At 35.5% G+C, this 25,161-nt stretch overlaps 3 protein-coding genes and 1 non-coding gene across 8 annotated transcripts; 2 read left to right on the top strand and 2 right to left on the bottom strand.

Annotated features, from left to right (window-relative positions):
• Positions 1 to 741: 741 nt before the first annotated feature.
• Positions 742 to 4,758, top strand: LOC110670637 (50S ribosomal protein L1, chloroplastic). Of its 2 annotated transcripts, none has more exons than XM_058135306.1 (7): positions 742 to 1,221; positions 1,726 to 1,959; positions 2,065 to 2,119; positions 3,099 to 3,226; positions 3,662 to 3,745; positions 4,090 to 4,215; positions 4,340 to 4,758. In XM_058135306.1, the coding sequence occupies exons 1-7, from the start codon at positions 871 to 873 to the stop codon at positions 4,475 to 4,477; spliced, it is 1,116 nt and encodes a 371-aa protein (XP_057991289.1). In that variant the 5' UTR covers positions 742 to 870; the 3' UTR covers positions 4,478 to 4,758. The 2 variants fall into 2 exon arrangements, with proteins under 2 accessions (XP_057991289.1, XP_057991290.1); XM_058135307.1 differs by having other exon boundaries at positions 779 to 1,221; positions 1,780 to 1,959.
• A 428-nt stretch (positions 4,759 to 5,186) lies between these two features.
• LOC110670616 (structural maintenance of chromosomes protein 5-like) lies at positions 5,187 to 11,915 on the bottom strand. Of its 4 annotated transcripts, none has more exons than XM_058135309.1 (11): positions 11,799 to 11,915; positions 10,246 to 10,349; positions 8,485 to 8,596; positions 8,309 to 8,386; positions 7,512 to 7,611; positions 7,171 to 7,225; positions 6,629 to 6,677; positions 6,456 to 6,543; positions 6,299 to 6,371; positions 5,594 to 5,697; positions 5,187 to 5,500 (listed from the first exon to the last, which is right to left on the bottom strand). In XM_058135309.1, exons 1-11 carry the CDS (start codon positions 11,865 to 11,867, stop codon positions 5,451 to 5,453), a joined length of 882 nt encoding a protein of 293 aa, XP_057991292.1. In that variant the 5' UTR covers positions 11,868 to 11,915; the 3' UTR covers positions 5,187 to 5,450. The 4 variants fall into 4 exon arrangements, with proteins under 4 accessions (XP_057991292.1, XP_057991294.1, XP_057991293.1 ...); XM_058135311.1 differs by having other exon boundaries at positions 6,309 to 6,371; XM_058135310.1 differs by lacking the exon at positions 11,799 to 11,915 and adding an exon at positions 11,581 to 11,784.
• Positions 11,916 to 14,266: 2,351 nt separating this feature from the next.
• Positions 14,267 to 14,373, bottom strand: LOC131173736 (small nucleolar RNA R71). Its single transcript, XR_009144050.1, has one exon. It is a non-coding gene; the product is annotated as a small nucleolar RNA R71 (small nucleolar RNA).
• A 6,081-nt stretch (positions 14,374 to 20,454) lies between these two features.
• On the top strand, positions 20,455 to 21,098 carry LOC131172675 (vegetative cell wall protein gp1-like). The gene is made up of 2 exons (XM_058134176.1): positions 20,455 to 20,928; positions 21,090 to 21,098. Exons 1-2 carry the CDS (start codon positions 20,455 to 20,457, stop codon positions 21,096 to 21,098), a joined length of 483 nt encoding a protein of 160 aa, XP_057990159.1.
• Positions 21,099 to 25,161: the final 4,063 nt, after the last annotated feature.

The following is a 25,161-nucleotide window of genomic DNA, read 5'->3' as shown; positions in this document are numbered from 1 at the left end:
TATTATAAAAATAATTTAATTATTTCAAAATTTTTATGATTAAATATATTAAATTAATGTCAAATAAATATTGAGAGGAGCAGAAGAAAACAATAAAATTATAACATCTTTGTCCCTTTCTTGGCATAGGGCTTTACCAGCAAGGCTTAATCACAGCCACTAAGGCCTTATTGAATAGATATCTGTTTCCTTCATTTTGACATAATTTTTCTTTTTTCTGGATATTATTTTCTTAAGAGCTTTTCATTAGCTTGTGATTTTGTGGTGGTGCATGTGTCAAATACATAATTCAATCCAATTAATATTCTGAAAATGTCCAATCAAATTGTAGCATTAAACATTTATCATCATACTATAAATTTAAATTATTAATAAAATCTCAATTCTAATTTCTTATAAAATAATAATTTAAACACTATATATTAAAAAAAATTAAATAAAATATTAATTCACTGAATTATTGTCTCGTGTGTGTATATATAATTTAATTTTATTTAATTATATTATTTCTTTTTATTTAATTCTTTTAAATTTTGATTATACTTTTTATTTTATTAATAAATAAAAATTATTTATTATATAAAAGGATTATAGAGTGTTGGATGTTTATTTAATATAAATAAAATTTAATATATTTTAATCAATAAAAATATAGGTTTAAAGAATTTTTGTGTGTAAATAAAATGGTTTAATGAATTAAAAATAAAATAAATAGAAAATAAACATGTGTTTGTACACCACAGAAATGGTCTACTTTCTAGAAACTACAGAGGCTCTACCCGCCTCTCATCGCCGTATCAATTTATGGATGGATAAAAGATTAGATTGGCTTTGCTTCTGGAGACAAAAGCTTAAGCGAAACCAACAACAATGGCAACCTGTACAACACCCTCTTCCTTAATGCTAACGTACGCCTCCACCACGGTACATCCACAAGAGCTCACTCCTTCTCTTCTCTCCTTCAAGCCCAGAACTTTTTCTCTCTATCCATGGGTTCTGGGTTCTGGTGGGGAGAGAAAATCAAGCAAGTTCGTCAATTTGTTTACACAAAAAGAGGCAAAGTTTGGAACTTGCAGTGTGGTTGTGGCTGCTGCTTTGGCTGCAGAGGCAGAGGTGGCTGAGGAGGTGGAGGGGAGAGAGGGAGGTGATGTGGCCACCGCTACAGTTGCTCCACCTAAGCCTAAGAAAGGGAAGGCTGCATTGCCCTTGAAGAGAGACAGGGTGAGATTTTGATGTTCGATTCTTGTTTTAGTAAAGTTTCGGTTTTTTGGGTGATTTCAATTGAAAGGTGGGTTTTGGTTGGTTCATTGTTCATTTCTTTTATTTGATTTTTTTTTTTTTTTGGGGATGATGGTTTGATTAGTGAATTCTGATAGGTGTATCTTTTAGTTATAAAATTAGAAGTCTGTGTGCTTGATTATTAGTGCCTCAGAACAGAGACTGAGAATGTATGATTATATTGTTTTCATTGTTGGGTTTTTATGTGCTTAGTGGATTTTCCTTGGTTTTAATTTTGAAATTAATCTCTCAGAATTTTGGTGCATGAAATTTTTCAATAGAGGAGGACTACCCTTACGTTTTTAATTGGTTTTAGTTTGAATTATCAATTTGAGATTTTTACGGTTCTATACAAATTATTGCTTTGTGCTTGAGGCAGTATCTGCATCTCCTCATTCTGTTAGTACTTAGTACATTGGGGTTTACTTAATGACTTTATTTTTGAAGATTCTTATACACTTTCAAGAACTCAGCTTCATACCCTTTTCGTGGAAATGCCAGACAAGATCTAAGAGATTCTTGGAAATTCAAAAATTGAGGGAAAACAAGCAAGAATATGACATAAATGCAGCAATATCATTGCTGAAGCAAATGGCAAACTCAAAGTTCGTTGAAACTGCTGAAGCTCATTTCCGTCTTAACATTGATCCCAAATATAATGACCAACAGCTGAGGGCAACTGTGAGTTTTATTCTTGGATAGGTTTATATGAAACTACATTCACAGCCTAATTATTTTTTGTAGTGACGTTTAAATTCTTTGTTTCTTCCGTTTCTATATGTATAGGTAAATTTGCCCAAGGGAACTGGACAAACTGTTAAAGTGGCAGTGCTTACACAAGGTAGCTATTCTACTCAATTTGCTGACTTGTACCAATTTGTTTGGCATACTTAATATGTATCTGTGCTTTTCAGTCAAGTTCCTATCACTTTTATCAGTGGAAAAATGTTATTGAACAGAGATTTTTAGGACTAAAAGAGCCAGTTATTATATAAATTGCTGTGGATTGTTTAAATTGTTGAATCCCAAAATATTGAACTTAGACAGTCAGATATATGGTAGTAACCTTACTTTTCCTTTTCAAGTTCATTTAGGCTGAATGCTCTATCAATGGAGCCAGTAAAGGTGTTGAAGGCAGTTTTATCTTAATGTATTTCAGGAGAATGTATTATCCTCAAGCAAGTTTGATCCTTTGGGTTTTTATTATTCACTGGTGAAAAACTTGGGGATTGCTGTTGGTGTAGGGTTTTATTGGAAAGATGGTGAAATAGCTGAATTTCATCTCTTTTATTATTATTATTATTATTTTTTTTTTTTTTTTCTGGAGGTCTTAAGCATTTGGAAGTTGCATTGTTCTGTTGTGAAGGAAGGTTGAGAATATCAAATTATCAATATACTGGAGATAGAATTTTGGAACAGTGTCATGTTTGCTTATCATGTACCACATATTTGTTACATTGTGTGAAATATTTGCCCAACTATTTCAAGGTCCAGGTTTAGTTAAATTGTGTAGAGTTTTGGGCTTAAATGTTGCAATCAAATCAATCATCTCTTGGGGATGATGTTTCCTCTTCCAAAATGAGTTATGAATGCACTGAGTTTCGGGAAATTTACTGAAATGAGTTCTTTTTTTGTTTCTTGTTTCTTTGGGAATCTTGAATTGCCTTATCTTATTTATCGATCCACAGTTTTCCCAAATGGCTATAGAGTTAAAGGTTCTATTGCAATGTTAGAACTCTGTTAAATTCCTTCAAAAAGGTACCACACATTTTTATCCCTTGTTCTTTGCATTGATTATAATGTGAATTAAAAATTTGCAGGTGAAAAGTTCGATGAAGCAAAAAATGCAGGAGCAGATTTGGTTGGTGGGGAGGACCTGATAGAACAGATAAAAGGAGGATTCATGGACTTTGACAAATTAATTGCATCCCCAGACATGATGCCTAAGGTGTTGCTTTGCATATCTAGTTGTAGTCTAAGCACATATACATCTTAAGATCAGTAAGATACAATTGTTTATTCTTGTTGAAATTTGTGGATAACATTTAATTTGAAAATTTAATCACTTACTACTATGAGGGATGCACTTATTTTCATACTGGAATATATAAATATTTGTTATTAGTTGCTATGAAGAAAGTTTTGTAGTTTGAATTATGTTTTCTAAAGTTTAATCTACTATGTTATACTATGCTCGGTTGCTTTTGAAACCTTCTATGAAACTATAATAAAGATCTAATTTTAATATTTTCTCCTAAAAGAAAATCTAAATCATATGTTGATCGACTATGGTTTTGTGTGCCTATTCATGGGATGGGAATAATTCTTTTTAGAGATTATCTTGGTTTGGTGGGCTCTATTAATGTCTTTACACTTGTATCAGGTTGCCAGCTTGGGTAAGATTTTAGGACCTCGGGGACTCATGCCAAATCCAAAAGCTGGTACTGTTGCAACTAACATACCTCAGGTGTAGTTTGCTTTTGCTTTTACTTTTTGTTTGTGCCTTGCATCAGATTTATTGTTTTGATTCTCAACTGGAATTGTTATTCAACATTCAAAAACCTGCATCTACATATTTGAAGAAACACAAGGTCGTATGACTGCTTGCATTTGCAGCAGCAAGACCTTAAAGGAATAATGGAATCAGAGAGAAAAATAATGGAGTTCAATCTATCATTTCGTATTTAGCTAGCAATTGCTAATGGCTAAGATTACCAAACACAAAAAATATGAGAGAGTGGATTCCATTTGCTCCTTGCTTGTTTCTAATTTGATTCACCAAAATGACGTGGTTTACTGTAATGTTTTCAGGCAATAGCAGAGTTCAAGAAGGGAAAAGTTGAATATAGGGCAGATAAAACTGGAATTGTTCACATACCTTTTGGAAAGGTCGACTTCTCAGAAGAAGACCTCCTCGTAAACTTGCTTGCTGCAGTAGTATGCTCTAAAACTCCCCTTCGTTTGCTTTTACATTACTTTTTTTTTTCTCTAGTCATGATTGGTGCCTAGATCATATGCAGCAACTGCAAGAACTAATTTCTCATCTATTATGTTCTCCCAGAGATCAGTAGAATCAAACAAGCCATCAGGTGCAAAAGGAGTGTATTGGAAAAGTGCGCACATATGCTCATCAATGGGGCCGTCAATTCGGTTAAATATAAGGGAGATGCTTGATTACAAGCTCCCATTGAACATTTGAATACAATTAAAACCTGTAAATGATGTAGTAAAGTGTCTCCAGAACCCATCAATGATCGGTAAAAATGGCAGGTAAAAGCAGGATGATTAGAGGCAACCTCTCTTCTTTGTTGTGGATGGAAGTTGACATGCATATCCTTGGTCATCCTCTACAAAGACCAAGAAACGTGTATGCGAATGAAATTATCAAATTTAGTCCCTCATTACAAGAAATTCCATATTTGATTGGCAATATCTTGTACTTGTTTGTACTAATCAACTGATTAAAATCATGTTTTTTCACTCGCTGTTGGATTCCTTGATCGCTGGGAGAAGCAACCATCCATTTTTTGTGTGCACGGGTGTGTTTTGCTTTGTTCTTCTCTCACTCGAGAATTCATCAGTACAGAAATAAGCATTCTACAAGAAGAAAAAAGAAAACGAAAAGATAAATTGAAATTTGTTCTGGGGAATATGGTAGTTCATCTTTCCTGGAATATTAAGACAAAAAAGATTCAATTTGCTTTGTTTTAGACAATATCAAGAGATGAAAGGGCCCTGGATTATGAAGGAAATATCAAGAAGATGGTATGAAGATAAAATAAAATAAAATAGAAATTTTTGGTTCGGTTTCTATTACCCTACCCAACCTTTACAAGAAAATTACTTTGGAATTGCCATTGCAAAGCCGTTGAATTGGCTTACTCACCAGAATATCTAATAACTACATGTTTGGAAGGAGGAATTCATTTTATTAACGAGAATTCAATTACACTCTTGATTTCCAGGGAGGCGTGCCTCAACATAAATCATATTACTACATTCTTGAAGAATCATCTATACACAGGACAAAAGGAATTACCCTAAGGTTCAGGCGAAAAATAAAAGCTTTGTACAAAAACTAGTTTATGTGAGAAAACACACGGCTTGCTTCTTGCCTCATCATGGCACTGGCAGACTCCTAAATCCTTTTCAATCAAAAGATCTCATGGCATTCACTGGCAATTGCCTCCAACAGCTCTCCAACATTCACCATTGCTCCACACTGAAATGAACAAAAATATAACTTTCCCATTTAGGAAGTTTTATAAAAATCATGCATTAAGAAAGCTATTCTACGTTAAAATTAGCAGCTAACCTTTAACAGGCTGTTTAATCCAAGGCCCATTCATTATATTCAGAATGCTACATGCCTCACTGTATTCCAAATCCGGTAGCAACTTTGGAGTGAGTAGGAAGCACCTACAAGTAAGTTAAATAAATTAAAACTTGCATTTTGTCGCAAGAAACATGATTGATGTTCGTCAATTGCACCATGTAATTTTAAAAGAACTGTATAGGGATTACACAATAGGAATAAATCATATCCATCTAGAAAATAGGCTCTGGGATCTTATTTTTGTTCACAGACAAAGAGGCAAACTTGCTGCACTATGTATTGAAGATTTATCCTGCATTTAGTTTACACATCTTTTGGGATGTTAAAACGTAAAATGCGTCCTTCAATGTTTTAATAAGCAGCAACTGCAGACTGTAGAGCATGCCTCTGAATAAATGCCAGGATGCATACATCCTATCTGCTTGCCGTGTGTACTAATGTAAAATACATAAAAAGGACTGGAGCAGCAGTAAGAACTTCTAAATTAAGTATTGATTGTACATTGCCATTAATATTTGTGACCACTGCCGTGTCAGCCATCTTACTCAATACTCTTTTCACTGAATAGATAGCAGTGAACCAAATGAAGAAAGAAAAAGGACATATTTCCTGTCATAACACATGTACACAGCTACAGATGATATATAAAAATTTGAATTGGGTAATACAGCTGTTTGTTCTTACTGTGGAGTACCAGGTTGACTGGCGGCTCTCACTAATTGCTGAAACATCTTTCTTTCATTTACAGGGTCCATTCCTGGAGAAAGAAAAAAGAGTCAATGGAATGATTTCTTTGCTGCAGAATATTCAAGCACTAAGTCATAAGCACATCATATCCAACCTTGCTTAATCTCATCGACTACCCTAAATTGGCAGTTTGTAAGGTCTTGAAGAGAAACAAGATAAAGAATAGTTGAAACTGAAGGCTCCTACAAATGGAAATTTTGAAACATTGTCAAGACATTAATGATATAGTTACAATCACGAAGACAAAAATCTGATTTGATGTAATACCCCTCCAGATTGATGGTGAGCACTAAGTACTTGAAGTTGTCCAGTTTGCCTGGTGGCCATTTTCAAGAAACCAATGAGAACATGAATCAAAGCCACATCTTATGGTTTAAAGCATAGTTCAAGAGCATCAGATATTGTAACTCAACAAATTAAATGCCACAGAATCCAACTTTGAATGACTCATGAAACTTTCACCGCCCATCTGAGATCCATGAACAGAACTCAAATCTTATAAGAAATCAAATGCGAAGAGTGAGGAACTATGGGTACTGTGCAAATAAATATATCAAAATTCCAAGCAGTCGATATTCAGAAGCTGGTTTAAATGACTAATACAAAGCCATGATTCAAAAACAAAAAAATAATTTGTCTAAGACAAAGTTGCAATAAAAATGAATTCAGAAAGAAGGTATATTCTTTGATCTGGAATTTAATGAATAATTCTTGATGAATGCACTCGTGCTTCAATAATTAAAATTTAGCCATATCAAACTGGATTTGCTATTTGCTGAAATGAAAAGCAGGTTTAAAAGTGCTGTTACCTGAACTTTACTTTTGTAAGTATTCCAAACTGATCAAAGTCCTTGTCATGCTCATCTAAAAATACATACATAAATTAAATTAGTCAGTAAAATAAAGGGTATCCCAGTGCAGAAAGACATTAAGCACTGCTAAGGAGGATCATATGCAAGCAGCCTTCCCCTTGCACCGCAAGAGGGTTGTTTCCATCGTTTGAATCATGAATTCCAAATTACCATAGAACAACTGTAACCATTTTACTGAAGATGACCTTATTGACAGTAATTTTTCTTTTAAATGAGTAAGTAATAGTTGATAATAACTCAACTATCACAAGTGGCTATTAAAGCACCATAATAGTTACCCAAAGAAACTTCTCCTGCAACAGCCATCTCCTGGAAGTTGTGACTAAAGGTTTCATTTATCCAAGCAACAAGGTTTCTCAATTTTGGAAGCCAACTTTCCTGCATATAAAATTATAAATTCAAAAGGACAATACTTATGGAGAAATAAGGCTAATCCAAGACAATAATCTATACGGGAGAACCAATAAACGCGAGAAAATCCATAAAGAAAATATTGAATTTTTGACAACGATGCAGTGGAAGTTGAACCCTTTATTACTGTGAGGTCCATGTTTTGTCCACTTATTCTAGTCGAAAGCTGATATCAAATACGGAAAGGAGAACTTGGGAATGCTGATGGTTCAAGCTTCGTGGAACTTGTAGTTTTTCAACCAATAAATTGTAGCTCTCCTAATAAAGCTATTTGACAAAATAAGATCTCCAAGTTCCCTCAGTCCAACAAAACCCTAGAAATATGATGTATCCATAAATATGCTAATCCAATCCATTACAATAAATATTTATTGATACAAGTAAAATAACCAACTGCTAATAAAATATCAAATCCTAAAAGCTTACTGCAAAATTACAGAAACAACTTTTACCATAAAACTTACTAAACAAGCCTTTAAATTTGCTTCTGAAGCACAAAATTCAAATCATACTTCCGGATGAAAATTAATTTTCAATCTTAATTTCCTAAAAAAATTATCAATATCAGAGAGCAATTGTATGTTCAGAAATGATAAATCTGGTAAAGTGATAGTAACTTTATATAATCACTAGTCAAGCAAGCAAATAACTTAACTTCAGTTACCTTCAGGGGATCTATTTCAGCTAAACACATTTTTAGTTCCTCTGTATCTGCTTCCAGCTTTTTGGCAAGGGATTCCATCTGCAATTCGTTGTCACAATGCAATGTAGATTAAACTTCAGCAGTAGCTAGAACTAATATCTAAAAGGAGTAAAACAAATGTGGATTGAAGAAATTACTTTCTCTTGACGGTGTTCATATTCTTTCAGAACATTTAAGGAAAAGAATGGAATTGGCTTGAGAAATATTGTCCTGAATAGCAGCATCCAATTCCTCAATTGTTGTGGGCATCTGCATTTGAGTATAAAAGATTCAGTATCATATTTGTATCACTAAATTTGCTAAAGCTGACTGCTTCCAACCCCAAGATTTGATGGATGCGTGGAGGTTTTGCTCTTTGACATGGATTCTGTGACTGACTAATTTATGAAATTAGGAACGATCAAGTACTATGTTGGTTCTTTTGAAAAACTTCCATTATTTATGGTGTATCAGAACAATCTTAACCTTATTATGCAAATTATAAAGTACTTTCTAGCGAAAAAAAAAAAAAAAGGTTTGAAACCAATGAACTTTAGCTTAGTGATACTAGAATCGTCTCCAAGGCTGAGGTTTCAAGTTCACATCCCAGTTGGAGCCACTTGTACCAAAAAAATAAAAGCCAACAGTTTGAAGCATCAAATAAGAAAAATTTATGTGCAAGCACCAGACCAAGATAACATTTCCATTGAAAGTTTTCTATGTACACAATTAGTATTTTAAGCAGAATGAGGCTTTCCATCTTCCAATCACAACAAAACACAGAACAAATCAAAAATCTTCTGAAAAGATATGCCAAAGAGTTATCTCATTTACAAGTGTTTTTAGCACAATTAAGAATATGGCATTCAGAAACCAGAATGCATTGTTAACTATTTATAATAGGCAGGAAAAAGGAAATAAAAACTAATTCCATGTGTGGTATTGCCTTTAGTCTTTCCTAGTGATTTAATAGTAAACACCAACAAAATAATATCTTCAATTTCAAGTGGCTCATCCAAAAGAATCAGACAACCTCACTAGCCCATACAATTAGTTCAAACAAAACGAAATTTCAGAAAATCAACTAGCTGGAAAATTCTATTACAATCCCACATCGCTAAGAAACAATTTTGGTGAGAGATTAATAAATCCCTAGGCACCCTCCCCCTGGAAGCCGGATTTCAAGGGTGGGTTCTACCTAAGTGGCTTATTTCTCGCATAGTTTAACCTCAGTGACTCATGGTGTTCAACATTTCATATCAATTAGTATCAGAGCCAACCTCATCTTGTGAGACCTGACACTCGGAGTGGTGGCCCGTGGATTGGTGGCTCACGAAGTGGCAACCTAAACCCATTGTGTAAGGACAGGTGGCCCAATATGTAAGGACAGGTGGCCCAATATGTACGGTGCTAGCCGTGACCAATGAGGAAGTTAGTTCTCCAAGCATGAGGTATTGTTACGATCCCACATCACTAAGGGATAATCTTGATGAGAGGTTAATAAGTCCCTAAGCACCCTCCTTGCAAGTCGGTTTTTAAGGGTGAGTTCTACCTAGGTGGCCTATTCCCCACATGATTCAACCTCAACGACTCGTGGTACTCAACAATCCATATCAAATTCCCAGCTCATAGGAGCTTCCACGAATTACTAGGCTTAGCCACTTCAAAATCCATCATGTAAGATCAATCACTTCAATAAGAAATACTTGTTCTGAGTAAGGCCCTATGTTGTGAAATCATGGATATATTTGACACTAATTCTATACATAGAAGTTCAAATCTTTTTCCTTAAGCTGTACCAGGAGAAAACTTCTTTACATTTCTGGAGGGGGAGGGGTGTAACAATCCTTCTGATGAACTCAAACTAACACAAAATTTCAGGTGTGAATTCTTAACTTCAAGTCATTACTTAAACAAACCTCATAAAATGCCTTTGCAAGTCCTGGAGTGATAACAGCAGTTGATTCTGCATGCCTCTTGGCAGCTGAAAGTTGCTCTTGACGATCCTCCACCTCCTTCTTGCCTAATGATAGTTAAGGTAGAATTCATTAACACATGAGCAATATTTAGTTGCAATCAGAAGTTTATCATCTAAGGCAATACTGAAACAAATCCCCTTCCACTTATCTGGGTTTCAGGAATATGCACTGTAAACATTGTTTGGGGCAATATGTTGTTCGTTATCTTTCCAAAATTTTCATTATCCCCTCATAGGTTTGCAGAGATGAACAAATAATAAGGAGAATCCTAAAACAGAACAACTCAAATTTCTCATGTTCGTAAAACATAAATACTGAAATTAATACTGCATTCCATATCCATAAGTGAAACTAAACGAATGCTTAAAAAAAGCAAGAAGTAAATGGCTGAGTTCCTCAAAAGCATACGGGAATAAGAAATTTCTATAACTATCTAGCTGTAACAAATACAAAATAGGTTGGCACCTTCTCATATATTTGTCAAAAAAAAAAAATCTAGCAATAAATAGTTGTGTCTGGAAAATTTAAAGTTAAAGGTACCATACATATAGCATGGTGGTGTATGCATGTGTGTGTGTACATATTAAAAAAGAAGATACTTCTAATGAACTTACAGATGAAAATTCCCTACGATAGAACAAACAAAAACTGTTCGAAGAAAATAAGCAACTCGCAGTATTCAACGTGAAGTGATGCTTGTTGAGCAAACTTTTCACGCTGATTCAGATTGATTTCATGTTCTCTGATGTAAGAGGATACGCAACAAGAAAAACATCATAGGGAAAACTTGGCAACAGTTCTGTCATGTGTGCAATATCTTCTATATAAAAAGAACGCAAGTTGCCATTTATGATGAATGGTAAAATTGAATTTCTTTCCCCCTTTACTTTTCTGTAGCAAACACTTACATCAAATATTATAAGTTTACCATTGCCTTTTACAGCTTTGATTTTGTACCTTCTTTAACACCCTCATTTATTTAACAATATTATAGATTTACAATTACATATTATTACAAGTTTGCAGTTAACCTTTTAGCATTTAACTTCTTCTAATGCTCTTACAACATTTCACATTTTCCATTACGTAATATTAGAAAAGTTAGTCAATATCTTTCATTTTAAGAAATATTCAGACAGACTTGAGCAGCAAAGTGCCACATCCTCTGCGGTAAACTGATATACATTTATAACCTCTTAGAGCAGATCACTAAAGCATTATGAAGTTCATTTAGCAATAATAGACCTGCAAGGCTACTCCATTAACCAAAAATACCTTTGCATCAAATTCAATGGAGGCCATAAGTTTTTCAGCAAGACTCCATTTGTATCTAGCAGCCTCAATAAGTAAATTCCGTCACAGGAAAAGAAAAGAAATCATTCAATCAAAATAATGATATAACTGGGTTATACGCCTTTATATCATAACTTCATGCTAACATAAAATCGACAAGGTTGTTCTTAGCCAAACGTAAAAATCCAAACCAACTGCACCTTAATGGCAATTGCATGTTGGAGCTGCTGAATCTTAATTTTCACAGCCTCATCTATAAGCTTTGCCATGCTGGCATCCAGGTCATCCTCCTCCACTGATTCAAGTTTCCTTTTCTTTTGATCTAAACCAAAGGATATATATATATATATATATATACAAGCTAAATTTATCGTACTTACGAAGTCGGTTGTTACACTCATTTCATATAGGCATTTTAGGATAGTTTTGCATCCATTTTGCCCTTATATTTTAGTAGATTTTATGTTTTTAGCTTTATTTTAGCTTATTTGTTAACTTTAGATACTTTATATTTGATTTTAGTAATTTTGTTGTTTTTGATAGGATTTTGTGGCAAATCGAAGATCAATGAGTGCATTAGGAAGTGATTTGAAAAAATTTGGAGTTTTTAAGCATGGAGGAAAGTTGAAGAAATTAAGCCTTGAAAGAGCAAACTAGCCGAAATTTGCTTGAGACTTTGCTTAAGGTCATGCTTAGGGTAAAGCGGCAGTGCTTAAGGTGCAGCACAAGTCAAGCATGAGCAGAAAAGTCTATTTTACTCTAAGTCTGCCGAGATTTGCTGAAGGTCTGCTTAACCTTAAGCAGGCAGTGCGACCAGAAGCTGAAAATTGCTAAAAAGCTGCTCAGGGTTAGGCCGAACCCTAAGCAGAATGCCCAGAACGTGAATAGTGCTGCTGACTTGGATAATTTTACACCTCATTTCCTATCCACTCCTTGTCTTTTATTTACTTTTAGGGCAACTTTTAGGGACCATATAAATTCATCATTTCCTTATTTTTGCCACAAGAGGAAGGGGAGGAAAAACAAAAAGGAAGGAAAAATTGAATAGAAAGAGAGAGAGAAGACGCCATTCTCTCTAGGAAGAGGAGCTGCTGCACGAGTTTGGAGCTCCAGAAACCAGAGACCTTGGTTCTTCCGCCTGGGTTTTCCCATTTCAGTCCTTTTATCATGTTTTTCTATATTCTTCCATCAATATTTCTTGTAAATACCATTATGAGTGAGTAATTTCTTTAGATTTCAGAGTTGGGAAGTATGTCTTAGATTAATTTGTGGATTTGGATTGGGTATTTCCTTATTTTACATAAATATGAGTTTTGATTCCTTCCTTGTGTGCTTGATTTACTTGCCTAATGTTGGTACCCATTGGGTATTGTGTTAATCTTTGATTGAAGGACCGAAAGGTGAAAGTCATTGATAGTTAATCAAGGATTGGAACTTAAAATCACCTAGATTTAGAAATAAACTAGGACTTTAAGAGGAATTAATTATTGGTTACAAAACTTAATGGGTTTTAAAATAATCAAATACATACGAAAGTAGGTTTGGTTATTTTAGAATACGCTTTGATTTGCTTGAAAAAGATATCAAAGGGATATAGAATCAATTTCCTTCAAACTCTATTTTCTTTTAAAAATTGGAATGCCCAAGACAAATCCCAATTAATTTATGCATAAACCCCCAACTCTGGAATCACTTTTACCATAATTAGACTTTTGCTTAAATTACCCATTGTTAATTTTAGTTTAATTGCGAGCTAGAATTAGAATTTATTTGTTTGCTCTTTACCCATTTCAATTAGATTAATCAATTTACCTTGCTCATTTACATTTACCATTTATTCATTAATCATTAGCCCAAATAATCGCTTCATTCATAGTTTAGTAATCAAACAGCAAATCCTCGTGGGAACGATACTTGATTAATCACTTTATTACTTGAGACGACCCGTATACTTGCGGATAAGTCACATCAAGTTTTTGGCGCCGTTGCCGGGGATTTGATTTTTGTTTGATATTGAACAATTGTTTGTTTGGTTAATTTGGGCATTTTATTTTATTTCTTTTTACCATTTTACTTTGAGAATTTGTTTATTTTTGTTTTTCAGGTGCTTTATTTTATGAGAAGGACAAAAAGTGAAGAAATCAATCTATTCTTTGACCCAGAAATAGAGAAGACAGCAAAAGCTTTAAGAGCAGAATCTAAGAGGAGAAAAGCTGAAATTAAAGCTCAACAACAACAAGAAAGAGCACAAGAGCAAGAGCAATTACAAGAAGAAATGGCTGACAACAACAACAACAATAACAACCGCTCTGTGAAGGATCATGCCTATCCTAACATTGGAGATTTCATGCCAAGTATCACAAGACCAAGGGTAGAAGCTAATAATTTTGAACTGAAGCCTGCACTCTGTCAAATGGTACAACAAGCACAATTTGGAGGAAATCCAAGTGAAAGTCCACATGTGCATCTGGCACACTTTCTTGAGATCAGTGATATGTTGAAGATAAATGGAGTTTCTGATGATGCAATTCGACTCAGATTATTTCCTTTTTCTCTGAAGGACCGAGCTAGAGAGTGGTTACATTCTTTGCCACCGGGTTCTATCACAACATGGGATGAACTTTCTCAAGCATTTTTGGCTCAATATTTTCCACCAAGCAAGACAGCTAAGCTAAGAAATGAGCTGACTTCTTTTAAACCTAGAGATGATGAGAGCTTGTATGAAGCATGGGAGAGGTACAAGGATTTGCAAAGGAGATGTCCACATCATGGGATTCCTAAGTGGATGCTTGTTCAACACTTTTACAATGGAGTTTCACCAGCTATTAGGAGTACAATTGATGCATCTTCTGGAGGTGACCTTATGGAGAAATCTGAAGATGAAGCTTTTTCCGCTCTTGATAAAATTGCTTATAACAACTACCAATGGAGTTGTGAGAGGAATGAGATCAAGAAACCAGCTGGTATGTTTGAGCTTGATGCCATGAATATGATTAATGCTAAGTTTGATGCTTTGACAAGGAAGATGGACAAGTTAAGTATGAAAGTAGATTCTTCAGCCGGAGGTTCTAGTAATTCACTAGAAATTGGAGCTGCAAATGTCAATTGTGCAGCAGATTTTTCTGCACTTAATCAAGATTTTTCAAGTGAGCAAGTGGATTATGTGGGGAACTACAATCAAAGACCAGGTGGTAACCCATTTTCTGCAACTTATGATCCAGCATGGAGAAACCACCCCAATTTCTCTTGGGGAGGTAGACAAGGGCAAAATCAGAATTTTCAGCAACCTTCTGGATATCAACAAAATCAGAATTTTCAGCAGAATAGAGGTCCTCCTCCTGGAATTTCTAAACCTCAAAATGCACCTGCTCCACCTCTACCACAACAAGCACAACTAGACAAGACAGCTAGATTGGAATCTATGATTGAAACTCTACTTGTGAGCCATCAAAGTCAACAAGAAATGATTTCTCAATTAGCATCTAAAGTGGATCAAATGGCAACACACAACAAGATGTTAGAGAATCAAATAGCTCAACAAGCTAGCTCTTCAAGTAACAAAGCATTTGGGAAGCTTCCTAGCCAACCAGAAAATTCAAGGGAGCATTGCAAGGCTATTACATTGAGAAGTGGAAAAATATTGAAGAATGGAGATAAAAAGATTGAAGAGGAAGTTGAAGAAAAGAAAAGCAGAGAAGGAGATGAACAAACTGAAGTTGAAGTTAGAATTGAAACTGAGAAAGAAAATTCAATTGAAGAAAAAGGAAGTAAGGAGAGGGAGAGCAAAGAGGAAGAACCTAAATATGTTGCACCTAAAGCTTACATGCCACCTTTACCATTCCCACAAAGGTTTCAGAAAGCAAAATTGGATAAACAATTTGGAAAGTTTTTGGAGGTATTGAAGTCTTTGCATGTGACTATTCCTTTCACTGATGCTTTAGCACAAATGCCTTCTTATGCCAAATTTTTGAAGGAGATTTTATCTAACAAGAAGAAATTGGAGGAATTTGAGACTGTAGCTCTCACGGAAGAAAGCAGTGCTATTTTGCAAAATAAGCTTCCACCCAAACTGAAAGATCCTGGGAGTTTCTCCATACCATGTCACATTGGGGATATCAGTATAGATAAGGCTTTATGCGATCTTGGAGCCAGTGTTAGTCTGATGCCATTGTCTATCTATGAGAAAGTGAAGATTGGAGAAATGAAGCCTACTACCATATCACTACAGTTAGCAGATAGATCTATTAAATTTCCAATTGGAATAGTTGAGAATGTTCCTCTGAAAGTTGGGAAATTTTTCATACCAGTGGATTTTGTGGTATTGGAGATGGAGGAGGATGTACACATTCCTATTATTCTTGGTAGACCTTTCCTTGCTACTGCTGGAGCTGTGATTGATGTAAAAAATGGGAGGCTTACATTAGAAGTTGGGGAAGAGAAAGTTGAATTTAATTTGTTTCAAGCAATGAAAAAGAAAGATGATTCAAACTCATGCTTGAGAGTTGATGTGATAGATGAAGAGATTAGAGAAGTGCTTAAAAAGCAACATCCTAAAGATCCCTTAGAAGCTTGTTTGGTTCATAACATCAAAAAAGGGGATGAAATTGAAGAAGCTGCAGAATATGCTACAATTTTGGAAGGAAATCCACCATTGCCTATGGTTGATATTGAAAAAATTGGGGACTTGAAGCAAGAAACAACTTCATCATCAAAGCTTGAGAAAAGTGAAGCACCTAAGGTAGAGTTGAAACCTCTCCCAACAAATCTCAGGTATGCTTTTCTAGGGCAAAATTCTACATATCCTGTGATTGTTAATGCTAAATTGACTGATTGTGAGATTGAAAAATTATTGAGAGTTCTTAGGAAGCATAGAAGGATAATTGGTTATACCATTGATGATATTAAAGGAATACATCCTTCTGTGTGCATGCATAGAATTTTGTTGGAAAATGACCATAAAGCCTCTCGAGAATCACAAAGGAGATTGAATCCAAACATGAAAGAGGTTGTGAAAAAGGAGATCTTGAAATTGCTTGATGCAGGTATCATTTACCCTGTTTCTGACAGTAATTGGGTAAGTCCAGTTCATATTGTACCTAAGAAAGGGGGGCATCACAGTGGTGAAAAATGAAAATGATGAACTAATACCTACAAGAACTGTAACTGGATGGAGAATGTGTATAGACTATAGGAAATTGAATAAGGCAACTAGAAAGGACCATTTTCCATTACCATTTATAGATCAAATGCTTGAGAGACTAGCTCATCATTCTTATTTTTGCTATTTGGATGGCTATTCAGGGTTCTTTCAGATCCCTATTCACCCAGATGATCAGGATAAAACTACCTTCACATGTCCTTATGGCACCTTTGCATATCGAAGGATGCCATTTGGACCATGTAATGCCCCTGCTACATTTCAACGATGTATGATGTCCATATTTTCTGACATGATTGAGGAAATTATGGAAGTGTTCATGGATGATTTTTCTGTGTATGGTAAATCTTTTGATGAATGCTTATCTAACTTGTCTAAGGTTTTGCAGAGATGTGAAGAGTTCAATTTAGTTTTGAATTGGGAAAAGTGCCACTTTATGGTACAAGAAGGAATTGTTTTGGGACATCTTGTGTCAAACAGGGGTATTGAGGTGGATAAATCAAAGATAGAAATTATTGAGAAAATGCCACCCCCAACATCTGTGAAGGGAGTGAGGAGTTTCTTGGGGCATGCTGGATTTTATAGGAGATTCATCAAGGATTTCTCTAAGATTTCTAAACCTCTTACCAATTTATTGAGTAAAGATGTGGAATTTAATTTTGATACTAATTGTATGAATGCTTTTTGCAGGATAAAGGAAGCTTTGATATCTGCTCCTATTATGCAGCCACCCGATTGGTCATTACCTTTTGAGTTAATGTGCGATGCTAGTGATTATGCTATTGGGGCTGTTTTGGGACAAAGGAGAGATAAGAAGGTGTATGCAATATATTATGCAAGTAGGACCTTAGATGATGCTCAAATAAATTACTCTACTACAGAGAAAGAGTTTTTGGCAGTAGTATTTGCAGTAGATAAATTCAGGTCCTATCTTGTGGGATCTAAGGTCATAGTATACACAGATCATGCAGCTATCAAGTATCTCCTTCAGAAAAAAGAGGCTAAACCTAGATTGATAAGGTGGGTGCTACTCCTTCAAGAGTTTGACTTGGAAATTAAAGATAAGAAAGGAGTAGAAAATGTGGTAGCAGATCATCTATCTAGATTGAGGCAAGAACAAGGAGACAATCTGGGAAAAGAACCCCCAATAGATGATTATTTTCCTGATGAGCAACTGTTAGTAATCATGAATGCAAAAACACCTTGGTATGCAGATTTTGTGAACTATCTAGTGTGTGGAATCCTTCCACCTGATTTAACATGGCAGCAAAAGAAGAAATTTCTTTTTGATGTGAAGGATTATGATTGGGAGGAACCATTTTTGTTCAAGAGATGTGGAGATGGGCTGATTAGAAGATGTTTAGCTGATGAGGAGATAGGGAATGTTATCAAAGATTGCCATTCTTCACTTTATGGGGGTCATATGAGTGTGACAAAGACTGCAGAAAAAGTTCTTCAAGCAGGGTTCTTTTGGCCACACATGTTTAAGGATGTGAGGAAGTTTGTAAATGCATGTGATAGGTGTCAAAGGATGGGTAATATCTCAAAGAGAGATGAAATGCCCCTCCAAAATATATTGGAAGTGGAACTATTTGATGTGTGGGGCATTGATTTCATGGGACCTTTTCCATCGTCCTTGGGACACAAATACATTTTAGTTGGAGTAGATTATGTAAGCAAATGGGTTGAAGCTATACCATCTCCAACTAATGATGTTAGAGTTGTGATTAAATTCCTTAAAAAGTTTATTTTTACAAGATTTGGAACTCCACGTGCCATTATAAGTGATGGAGGTTCTCATTTTTGCAACCATCAATTTGAAAGATTATTGCAAAAATATGGAGTGAAGCATAAGGTTGCAACACCCTACCATCCACAAACTAGTGGTCAAGTGGAGATCTCCAATAGAGAGCTGAAAAGAATTCTTGAGAAAACAGTGAATTGTTCGAGGAAAGATTGGTCACTAAAGTTAGATGATGCTCTTTGGGCCTATAGAACAGCCTTTAAAACTCCTATCGGAACTACCCCATTTAGATTGGTTTATGGGAAGGCTTGTCATTTACCTTTGGAGTTGGAGCATAGAGCATATTGGGCCATAAGGACACTGAACTTTGACTTAAAAACTGCAGGAGAAAAAAGAATGCTGCAACTAAATGAACTTGAGGAGCTTAGATTGGATGCTTATGAAAATGCCAAGCTTTACAAGGAAAGAACTAAGAGATGGCATGATAAGCATATTAGGAGGAAAGAATTTCAAGAAGGTGATGTTGTTCTCCTATATAACTCTAGGTTAAGGTTATTTCCAGGAAAATTGAAGTCAAGATGGTCAGGGCCCTACACTGTTATAAAAGTATACCCCTATGGAGCTGTTGAGATAGGCAATGAGACCTCAGGGACTTTCAAAGTTAATGGGCAGAGATTAAAACATTATATTGTTGGAGAACCCACGCAAAAGTTTGTAGAGGTTTCATGGCTTGGTTCTCCAGTCAGGGATACTTAGGAGAATTGGAGTGGAAGGTCAAGCTTAAGACCTTAAACAAGCGCTTCTTGGGAGGCAACCCAAGCGTATCCTTTTATAGTTAATTAATTTCCATTTAATTTCATTTCAGTTTTCACCCCCATTAATCTCAAAAGTGACATTTGTTTATCTTCTGTAGGTCATTCATGAAGATGGGGCAAGTTTACACTTGTGGCAAAAACAAAGAATTGAAGAGAAGCAAGTTTGCACTTTATGCAGTGCCTGTGAACAGTAACACCTTTAAACTTGTGCTAAATTGCTGATATTGCAATCTACTTGATAGCACATGTTTGATTTTGTGTTTTGTGTAAATTCTGTGAAATGCAACTTGAATGAGGATCAATTTTGATATTTAGGACTGATGAGAGCTTTATTGAAGTGCAAAAATAATGTTTGTTAAGTTTCACCTTTTAGTGTATATATAATTTTGTAGTCTGATAGGAATTTGCATGCTTTTGTTTGGAATTGCTGCTAATTTTTGGTCTATGATTTTAGTTCTTGTATATGCTCTTGTTCATCTTTGTTAAAAAGGTCAATTTCTACATCTTTTCTGCAATTCTTGGTTGATTGGAACTTGTCCAAAATGCTGCTGAAAATGTGCTTTTGGTATAAGTAAAGAAAGGAGACCATTTCATTAAATGTGTACAAAGGTAGTCAAAATAGATGCCTAAATTGAAAAAAAAATGCTTGCATGAGGTAAATGAAAATATATGGTGTTTGATGAGTGCTAAGAGATGATGAACTTAAATCCCTCAATTTTATGGTGTTTGTGTGTATTTGGTAATTGCTGAGGGTCATGATAGCATTCCATAGCTTTTGGACTGTTTTTGGTAAGCAAAACCACAATTTTTCTCAAAACCTGCCGAAACTTGCTGATGACATTGCTTGTCAAGCAGAGTCTTAAGCAAATTCTGTTGAACCTTATGCCTAACCCTAAGCATGGCCCAGAATACCACATGTCTACCCCACATTTTAAAAGGCCCAGCACTTCCGCCAATTTTCCAAAAGCTTCGCCCACACTCCCGATAAACCTCATCGACTCCTTTCTCACGCCATTTCTTCCGGCAATTTTTACAGGAAGCCGAAAGGTTTCTTCCTTTCCATTAAAATGGTAAGAACTAAAATGTGGTCTTCCCACAAACCCAAACTCAGTGGACTTCGACATTCTGTCAAATCAAAAATGGGTATTCCATCCTCATTACCCACAAACCCTAACCCCAGCCCCAGTCCGCCATTACCTCAGTCACCGCCACCACAAACGCCGCCATTACCTCAATCGCCACCACCCCCAAGCCAAATACCACCTCTCATTCCGCCGACTCCCCTCTCGCCGCAATCCGAGCCACAAAATGAAACACCAATTCCCGACTCCCATTCCCCAGAACCAGCGCCTGAACCTGTGCCTACTCAAACGAAAACCCAAGGCAAAACAAAAAAGGCTGCAAGTAAACCTAAGAAAACCCCTGTCGGAAAACGGAAACGAGTACCCTCTGTTCCTTTCGACCTGAATTCTCCACCTCAGCCGTCCTCTGAACCAGTTAGCAAAAGGACCAGGTCTTCCTCACAAACTCCAGCACCAGTGACCCAAACACCAATAACTCAGTCTCCCTTACACTCTCCAGCACCTGCGTCATCTGCAGATACTATAGAGGAGGTAATTTCTCCATTACCTTGGGCTTTTAGGGATATGGATATGAAAAAGGTCTATGAGAAATTAGTTTCTAAAACTATTTTGGCAAACAAGTATATGGATGAGCAGATTTTGAAAGAATTAGGCATTTATGACTCTGTATTTGCCTATTTGAATGCTGTTAGCTGGACTGACTTTGCTAAAATTAGGGAACCAGTGTACAAGGATCTAACCCTCGAATTTTTGAGTTCCCTAAGGTTGAGTTTCAAACCAACAGTGCCTGAACATAAAGATATGATATATTTTCGATGTGCTGGAATTGATAGGGAATTAGACATGGCTGCTATGAATGCAATTTTTGGTTTTCAGGATTCAGGATATAAAAACATTGAGTGGCAGCAAACTGTTTATGACCCTGTTCAATTCTGGAAGGATATTGCACCTTTTGGGGGTTATTATAGACAGAGGACTGCAAAAGCCTCTAGGATAGTTGACCATGTATTGAAATACCTCCATAGGTTCATTACTTACACTGTTTTAGGAAGGGGACACGATACTTGATATTGTGGGTCTTTGAGGATTTGTTTCTCTTGTGGTGCATGAAGGAGAGAAAACAAGTAAGCACAGCCCATTTCATAGCTACTCATTGGCACCAAATTGTCACAAAGCATACTAAAGGTAGTATTGTTTTTGGGGGGTATATAACTGCTATAGCAAACTCATTTAGCTTTGATGCTAGTCTATATAAATTGCTGCCAGTTTCTGGGGAATCATATATAGACAGCACAATGTTGCTGCATATGGATGTTTGTGAGAAAGTAGGCCATACCTATACTCTGTTACAGCAGCATCCTGATACCACTGGTACTGCAGACCCCACCACTTTTGCACCAGCAGAACCACAACCAACCTCTACCCCACAGTTTTATTGGACATTTTATCCATCTTAAGATCCTTGGAATCCAGAATAACAAATTTCACTGTCCAACCATCTGTTCCCTCACCTGACACCACAGAAATTCTTGCTACCTTGAAGAGCTTAGAAATCAAAATTGAAACCATGGGTCAGGAGCAGGTTAACCAAAAAAAGAAGCTAGAAAAGAAACTTAAAAAGAGACTTTTATCTCTTAAAAAGAAACAGAAGCAACATCAACTTCAAATATTGGAGCTTTACAACAAACTGGCCCAATCCTACAACAATTTATATCATTGGGGCCAAGCCATGTTTCAAGAAATGAAAGACTTAACAGAAAACTTGGAAACTGCTTCTGAAGCTTCGGATCACAATGAACCTACTGCAGAACATGAAGCACACCACGGTTTAGCGACAAAGCCTTGGACAAAGCTTGATCGATGCTTGTGATTTTAATTTCTGTTTTAAGTTTATTTTGTAATCTGTTTATTTTAGTTTTCGAACTTTAGTACTAGTTGTAATACTTTGGTAATTAGTTTTTATGATTATACTTGCACTTCTTTCCTTTAGTTTACTTTATTTTATTTTATTTTATTTTATTTTCTGCTATGGACATAGTTACTCTGTGAATGCTTTTTGGTTTAATTTTTTATTTAATTGTTAGATTTTATTTCTTTACACTTTTTCATCTTCTTGCATATTATTTTTACACCTTATCTTTTCTTCAATCCTAATTTTGTTGACATTGATGAGTTGCATAATTTTCTTTGAGCCACACCTGTTCCACATCAGTTGGAGGTAACAGCTTACCCTTACACCATTTAAGCTTATGGTATGTTGCCAATGCTTATGCTTTCGCTTTACCCTACGCAGCAGGTTAAGCAACATCTTAAGCAGTGTAAATTCATACATTTGGGATACTTTTTCACATTTTTCTCTCTAAAGCTTCATTGTTAATATCAGTTTGAGCTAATTTTGAAATACTTGAGCTTATATTGATTTAATCCCCAATTGTATATATATTTCATTAATTGATTAGTTCACACAATTTTGCCCATCTTTGCATTCATTTTAGACATTGAGGACAATGTTTCATTTGAGTTTGGGGGTGAGGGCAAAATTTCTGCAAAAATTTTTCAAATTTTCATTCATTCATTTATTGCATTTCATTCATCCATATATAAATAATCCATACACTTATACATAAACCACACACATGTCTATACCTATATACATACATTTGCATATAGTTTTCATATAGATTACACTTAGTTTTAATTTGATTTATGCATTCATTTTAGGATCATGCATATCATAAAAAATAATTTTTTTACCTTGTCCTTAGAGGATTGAGAATTGCTTTGAAGAGCAATTGAGCTTACTTTTAGAAGGGTTTGATGGATTGAAAGTTCTAGATAGGTGCAAAGTTATTAGATTCTTGCTTTAGTTTATATCTTCTTAGCCAAGGGCCACCCAATCAATTGCGTTGACTTTGAGTGCCTAGAGAAAAACTCTAGGGTGAGAAGTAGCTAATTGATGTCTCACCAATCCTAGAACAATCTTTCTAAACCTTTCAAGGCGAAATCATAGCATGCACTTGAAAAAGAAATGATCTAGGCATTCTTTGAATTTTAAACCCATATTTTAGCCTTAGCCAACCTCACTTCAAAATTTCCTTTGAAACCAATTTGAGCCTACATTTATCCCTCTTATTTCTTTGGAACCCACATCAATGCCTAGCCACAAACCCAAACACTTACCTACCCTCTATGAGATAATCCTTTGAGTGATAGATACAATTAAAAAAAAATAATAATAATAATTAGTTGGGAGAAGTGACTAAAAAAGGGCTAACAAATTCAATTATGGTATGTAAAGTAATTCACCACCCAAGTACACAAAGAAATGAGTTTGGGGGTGAATTGAAAGGGACAATTGTAATTCAAAGTCAATATTATTTATATAGTCCCTCTAAAAGCTTCAAAATTATATGCTAGCATTGGTGAATAGTTGTAAAGTTCCTTCTCCCAAATGATTAAAAAAAAAAAAAAAAAAAATTGTGTGTCTTAATCTTTTAATAATCTGATTATTCTCATATTTTGTTACCCTTATCCCTTTCTTGTTAGCCACATTATCACCCCCTTAGCCCCATTACGACCCTTGAAAGTCCTTTTGATCTTTTGATGGTGTTTTGCTACATTAGTGGAGATTGGAATAGGAGAATTGCCTATGGGATTGGGATATCATTAAATCCATCCATTTACTTCCATCATTATTTGAGACACTTTAGTTTATGGATTACCCTATAGTCTATTTAGGCATGATTATTCTTTGTGATTGATTGGTTTGAGCTTGATGATATGGATAATTGACCCAAGGCTAAGCGGTGATAACTTTGGTAAGGATTGAATTCTTTGCATCTTGAAAGTGGGTATATGGTTTGTTGGTGGCTAAAAGTAAGCTTGAGAGTTTGGATAAGTAATTTTCATAAATTTAAGATAAAGTACCCCAAATTGCATTAATTGTTTTTAATTTGCTTGAGGACAAGCAAAGATTTGAGTTTGGGGGAATTTGTTACACTCATTTCATATAGGCATTTTAGGATAGTTTTGCATCCATTTTGCCCTTATATTTTAGTAGATTTTATGTTTTTAGCTTTATTTTAGCTTATTTGTTAACTTTAGATACTTTATATTTGATTTTAGTAATTTTGTTGTTTTTGATAGGATTTTGTGGCAAATCGAAGATCAATGAGTGCATTAGGAAGTGATTTGAAGAAATTTGGAGTTTTTAAGCATGGAGGAAAGTTGAAGAAATCAAGCCTTGAAAGAGCAAACTAGCCGAAATTTGCTTGAGACTTTGCTTAAGGTCATGCTTAGGGTAAAGCGGCAGTGCTTAAGGTGCAAACAAGTCAAGCATGAGCAGAAAAGTCTATTTTACTCTAAGTCTGCCGAGATTTCTTTGAAGGTCCGCTTAACCTTAAGCGCGGTCGACAGTGAAAATTGCTAAAAGTCGCTCGAGTTAGGCCGAACCCTAAGCAGAATGCCCAGAACGTGAATAGTGCTGCTGACTTGGATAATTTTACACCTCATTTCCTATCCACTCCTTGTCTTTTATTTACTTTTAGGGCAACTTTTAGGGACCATATAAATTCATCATTTCCTTATTTTTGCCACAAGAGGAAGGGGAGGAAAAACAAAAAGGAAGGAAAAATTGAATAGAAAGAGAGAGAGAAGACGCCATTCTCTCTAGGAAGAGGAGCTGCTGCACGAGTTTGGAGCCCCAGAAACCAGAGACCTTGGTTCTTCCGCCTGGGTTTTCCCATTTCAGTCCTTTTATCATGT

This window comes from Hevea brasiliensis, chromosome 14 (genome assembly GCF_030052815.1).
Source record: "Hevea brasiliensis isolate MT/VB/25A 57/8 chromosome 14, ASM3005281v1, whole genome shotgun sequence".
Classification (NCBI taxonomy): domain Eukaryota; kingdom Viridiplantae; phylum Streptophyta; class Magnoliopsida; order Malpighiales; family Euphorbiaceae; genus Hevea; species Hevea brasiliensis.
This window is presented reverse-complemented; position numbering and strand designations above follow the sequence as displayed.

Bases quoted from the DNA above. Each gene is read 5' to 3' on its own strand.
- LOC131172675 (XM_058134176.1), top strand. From the start codon at position 20,455: ATGGGTATTCCATCCTCATTACCCACAAACCCTAACCCCAGCCCCAGT.
- LOC110670637 (XM_058135306.1), top strand. From the start codon at position 871: ATGGCAACCTGTACAACACCCTCTTCCTTAATGCTAACGTACGCCTCC. The intron at 1,222-1,725 runs GTGAGATTTTGA...TTATTTTTGAAG, and splicing joins TGCCCTTGAAGAGAGACAGG to ATTCTTATACACTTTCAAGA. The intron at 1,960-2,064 runs GTGAGTTTTATT...CTATATGTATAG, and splicing joins ACCAACAGCTGAGGGCAACT to GTAAATTTGCCCAAGGGAAC.
- LOC110670616 (XM_058135309.1), bottom strand. From the start codon at position 11,867: ATGGCAAAGCTTATAGATGAGGCTGTGAAAATTAAGATTCAGCAGCTC. The intron at 10,350-11,798 runs GTGCAGTTGGTT...AACTATCATTAG, and splicing joins AACATGCAATTGCCATTAAG to GCAAGAAGGAGGTGGAGGAT. The intron at 5,698-6,298 runs GTAAGAACAAAC...ACTTACTTGTAG, and splicing joins AGTCAACCTGGTACTCCACA to GTGCTTCCTACTCACTCCAA.